This window comes from Panicum virgatum, chromosome 3K, assembly GCF_016808335.1.
Source record: "Panicum virgatum strain AP13 chromosome 3K, P.virgatum_v5, whole genome shotgun sequence".
Classification (NCBI taxonomy): domain Eukaryota; kingdom Viridiplantae; phylum Streptophyta; class Magnoliopsida; order Poales; family Poaceae; genus Panicum; species Panicum virgatum.
The window spans coordinates 39,547,283-39,551,761 of NC_053138.1; the positions used below are offsets into that span (position 1 = coordinate 39,547,283).

Below are 4,479 nucleotides of genomic sequence, written 5' to 3' on the forward strand. Positions count from 1 at the left end.
TCTGGGACAAGTTGGAAGAACAGTTTATGTCCAAGACATTGACTCGGAAGTTGTACCTAAAGCAGAAATTGTATAGGCTGAAGATGGAGGAGGGGTCGGATCTTGCAGAGCATGTTAATGTCTTCAATCATTTAATTACTGATCTTGAAAAGGTCGACGTGAAGACTGACAAGGAAGACAGGGCTATTATTCTTCTGTGTTCGTTGCCGGGGTCTTATGAGCATTTGGTTGCTACACTTACATATGGCAAGGAGGATGTTAAGGTGGATGAAATTGTTACTGCTTTACTCGGTGATGAGCAAAGGAGGAAGAACAATTTATCTGAAGATTCTTTGGGAGGTGCTTTTATAGTCGGATGTGATCATAGTGCTGGAGATAAGAAGGTCAACAGAAAAAAGAAGGGGCCGCAGTGCTATAAGTGTAAGAGATGGGGACATAATAAGGCCGAGTGTCCGGAACTGAAGAAGGGCGGAGGAACCACAAGTGTGATGATTGCCAAGAAGCAAGATGACTCGAATAGTGATGGTGATGTTCTCACAGTATCAAGTGAAAAGTCTTGTGAAGCGTGGTTGTTGGATTCAGCTAGCTCGTTTCATGCAACACCAAAGAAGGAGTGGTTCTCGTCATACATTGAGGAGGATGGTGGTCTTGCTCACTTGGGAGACGATTCGGATTATTGTATCATAGGAGTGGCGATATCAAATTCAAGATGTGTGATGGACATGAAATGCTACTTAATGGTGTGAAGCATGTGACGGGGCTACGGAGGAATCTGATTTCGCTTGGATTATTACATGTTGAAGGATGACTGTATCAGGTGGCGCCTGATAAGAAAACCTTGAGAGTCATGCGGAAAGGCAAGACAGTCATGGCTGGTGAGAAGTCAAGTGCACACCAATGCAAGCTTATGGGAAGCGTTGTTGAAGGTAGAGTCATGAATGGCATTGCAACAGTGGCGGTGTTCTATCCGAAGGTCGACAAGGCGGCGGGATCGACCTTGATGGGCTGTTCTAAGTAAGCAGCAAAGGGAGACGACTCAAGTCTGGTACACGGAAGTTCGAGCATGGACGACTTAAGGGTGGCGTGCATATTCGCTAAGGTGGAGTTTGTTAGATATGAGTCGAATATGTATACAATTATGATTATGATTGGACTTGAGTTGTAATTTGGTAGGTTAGGGATAGAGTCCAAATCGTACTTTGTATCCCTAGGGCCCATAAATATGAGGGCACTACTGTGTAACCGTGAGACGACTTGGGCGGCTGGCGTGGGCGGTGGCGTGGCCTCAGTGGTGCCCAGATGCCGGTGTAGTTGCTGTTTATGGGGAGGAGTGGCCATAGTCATGCCCCGAGGATGTAGGCATATCGCCGAACCTCGTTAAAAAATATCGTGCCTCGGTGTCATTCTCGTTTGTATGATCTTGTGATTTGGTTATGCGTTCTTGAGTTATCGCTTCCGCGCTATTACTCTAACAATTAGTGATTTATTTTCGTTAGAATCAGCAGTGCACTTGGCAACAAATTTTCCTGTTTTGATTACTCTGCAAGGAAAGGTGTGTTATCTTATCATATTATTCTATTTTCTTGTAGGCAATAAGAGTAAACTGCATAGTCGATCCTTAAACTTATCTCACTGTATCATCATGATCCCTCTACTCTTAAATTGCATTTCTAGCTCCTTAAACTTAGCTTCGGGTGTCATTTAGGTTCCTATACTCTCAAAATGAAAATCTAACTCTCTAAACTTGGCTTCAGGTGTCATCAAGGTCCCATACTTTTCAAATATATCTTATTCCAAATAAATTGATTAAATTTAATTTTCTATAGATATAACTTACTTATAGTTAAATGAAACATGAATTTCGGATCAAATGCGTGAATTTCTAGAATATTGATAAACACTATGATGTTAAACAATAAAAGTACTAAATTTTACTCGTTGGCAAGATATTGCTACTAGCTGAACTTTGTTTTCTTCATTTTTCTTTTTTGATAATGCGTGTCTTTATTGATCAAGTTAAATTATATAGTTAGTAATGCCTTTAAGATTGGGCATCGAGAGCGATGAGCTAAGTGGTTACAAATGTAGTAGCACTGAATTGTATTTTGGGCAAGGTTTTCCTGATTGACTAATCCATTACGATAGCACTATACTGTAGGACCTAGATAATACCCGAAGCGAAGGTTAGGGACCTACATTTGCATGTCAAGAGTATAAGGACTTCAATGATACCCGAAGCTAAGTTTGAGAAGTCAAAAATGCAATTTGAGAGTATAGGAATCTAAATGACACAGTGAGACAAGTTTAAAGTCTGTCCATGCACTTTACTCTATTATATTCTTTTTGTCATCTATGTAGGCTTTTGTTTCTATGCGCTGGTCATCTTTGTGGGCTCCTTTTGTTTCTATGCGCTGGTCATCTTCTGATATTCTCATTTCCAACCACCAACGTCTCTATCTCAACACATTAGCAGTGTTCAATTGTTTATGCGCACAAAAGGCTTACGTACACCTGTTTGGAGCACAGTACTGCCATGCCTTCCACTACCGCACTGCTCGACTTGTAAAATGGCAACATGGCTTAACCTGTCTAGGCTAACTAACCGTCAAACATGGCCTGATTTCCCATGGATCGCAATATGAATCTCACAGGTTCTGCTCCCGAGAAAGTATGGAAATGCAATATGAGGTTTCCACTTCTGTTCCATGAAATAGTTAACAGGGCATGCTCTTTGCAACAATTGGTGAGTAGAAGTTTCAAACACACTATCTAGTAGTATCATGTCACAAGCTAGCTAGGAAATGAACAATCCATAATTGTTAGGAGAACATCTAGAATTGAATTTGTTCACTTCAGATCCAGGCATCCAGCTGAAGCAGAGCATCATTCAACACAATCAGATCGAAACGCAAGTAACCATAGTTCAATAACAGATCGAATGTTGTAGAACATAGTCATCGTAATTTCCTTTCAAGGAAAGAAAAAGAATTGGACTTGTATGTACACCCACACATAACTTCAATGTTTGGATCATTTGATCTATATATACATCTATCACCTCCTATGTGTGCTGATTTGTTTAGGCCAACAAGTAAAATGAAACCTGGCACATACAGATAGAAAACCTCTAACCCTGAATCTTGAAATCCGAACATAACAGGGTCGCGCCCCTGGAACTGCGACAAATGCTTCCATCAATCATCTCTGCTCAGGAGAGATGACACGATAATGTTGAAGCATACAAAAGAGGCTCATCAGTCGCTAAAGCAATCAGAATATGCTTTATGCCCAAATTTTCATCCCCGAGCCATGTTCAGGATGCGTTCATCTGGTCCACAGAAGGATAATAACGGCCATGGCCAACGACGGCTCGAAGCCCGGCTGCACGACGAGGCGGAACACGTCCGGCCCGACGGCGGCCTCCTTCTCGCACACCGTAGCGACTCGCCGCCGCTGCTCGCCACCTGAAACGGAGGAGGCGAATACGTCGAGGCTGCGTCCGGCGTACGAGCCCTCCACGTCGTACCGGCTGCTGTGCGCAGCTCCCGCGTCCGCGCAGGACTGTCTGCGCGGCGGGGAAAGGTGAGCCAGGCACCTGGTCGGGCGCAGGCTCACATGCCGCCGGGCCGTGAACCGCTTCGGTGGCGCAGCCGCCGCTGTCGCGTCGCCATCGTATATGAGCCACTCGTCCGCCAAGCTCAGCTTCTGCAGCGAGATCATGAGACCGATACCAAATCAATCAAGAGTTCTTCTTCCCAAGAAATTCTTATCCACTTATCCTGCCATGAAATCCTCCCGGATCGAAGAAACAGAGGTCAAGAACTTGAGGAGTACCTTGCGGCGGATGGTGAGGAGCCCATGGCCGTCGGCGTCCATGAGCACGACCTCCCGGGGCGAGCCGCCGCCGTAGGTCTCGACGAGGTAGACGAGGTTGCCCATGCAGTCGAACACCGTGAACCCCTTCCCGTTGAACAACAGCGACCGCCGCCACACCGTCAGCGACACCGCCTCCTCCTCCTCCACCACGGCTGCCGGAGCAACTGCAGCTGCTGCCGCGCCGTTTGGGTGAACTTTTGTCATGGATGCTTGGATGCGTGTGGATGATATGCTGACGTCGCTGCGTGCAAGCAGAGGAGGCTGCGGAGGTCAGAGAAGAACAGTGGAGGTGGTGGTGTGTGCGCGATGTGAGGTGAGCGATGATGGTAGGGGACAACACTGTGGGTGCCCGGAATTTATAGCTGGGGATGGCGCGTGGACGGAAATGTCGTGTTTCTGGAGGATTTGCACAGTGTGCCACGGTGGTGACGTGGGATTTTCTGCTTTTGTCTTTCTGGATCCGGAGTCAGAAAGGTCGGCTGGTTGGTTAATGGTCTGGTGACTTGGAGCCATTTGTGGGGTTAGGGCATGTACAACGGAGGCCCGCTACCGACGACATGCATCAGAATCGGCAAAATTATCCTCCGTGGCGCATATTAAATG

At 46.0% G+C, this 4,479-nt stretch overlaps 1 protein-coding gene across 1 annotated transcript; it reads right to left on the minus strand.

Annotated features, from left to right (window-relative positions):
• Positions 1-2,939: 2,939 nt before the first annotated feature.
• On the minus strand, positions 2,940-4,210 carry LOC120699170 (protein LURP-one-related 8-like). Its single transcript, XM_039983061.1, has 2 exons — positions 3,835-4,210; positions 2,940-3,705 (listed from the first exon to the last, which is right to left on the minus strand). The coding sequence occupies exons 1-2, from the start codon at positions 4,078-4,080 to the stop codon at positions 3,325-3,327; spliced, it is 627 nt and encodes a 208-aa protein (XP_039838995.1). The 5' UTR covers positions 4,081-4,210; the 3' UTR covers positions 2,940-3,324.
• Between the last annotated feature and the right edge of the window lie 269 nt (positions 4,211-4,479).

Bases quoted from the DNA above. Each gene is read 5' to 3' on its own strand.
- LOC120699170 (XM_039983061.1), bottom strand. From the start codon at position 4,080: ATGACAAAAGTTCACCCAAACGGCGCGGCAGCAGCTGCAGTTGCTCCG. The intron at 3,706-3,834 runs GTACTCCTCAAG...ATCTCGCTGCAG, and splicing joins TCCTCACCATCCGCCGCAAG to AAGCTGAGCTTGGCGGACGA.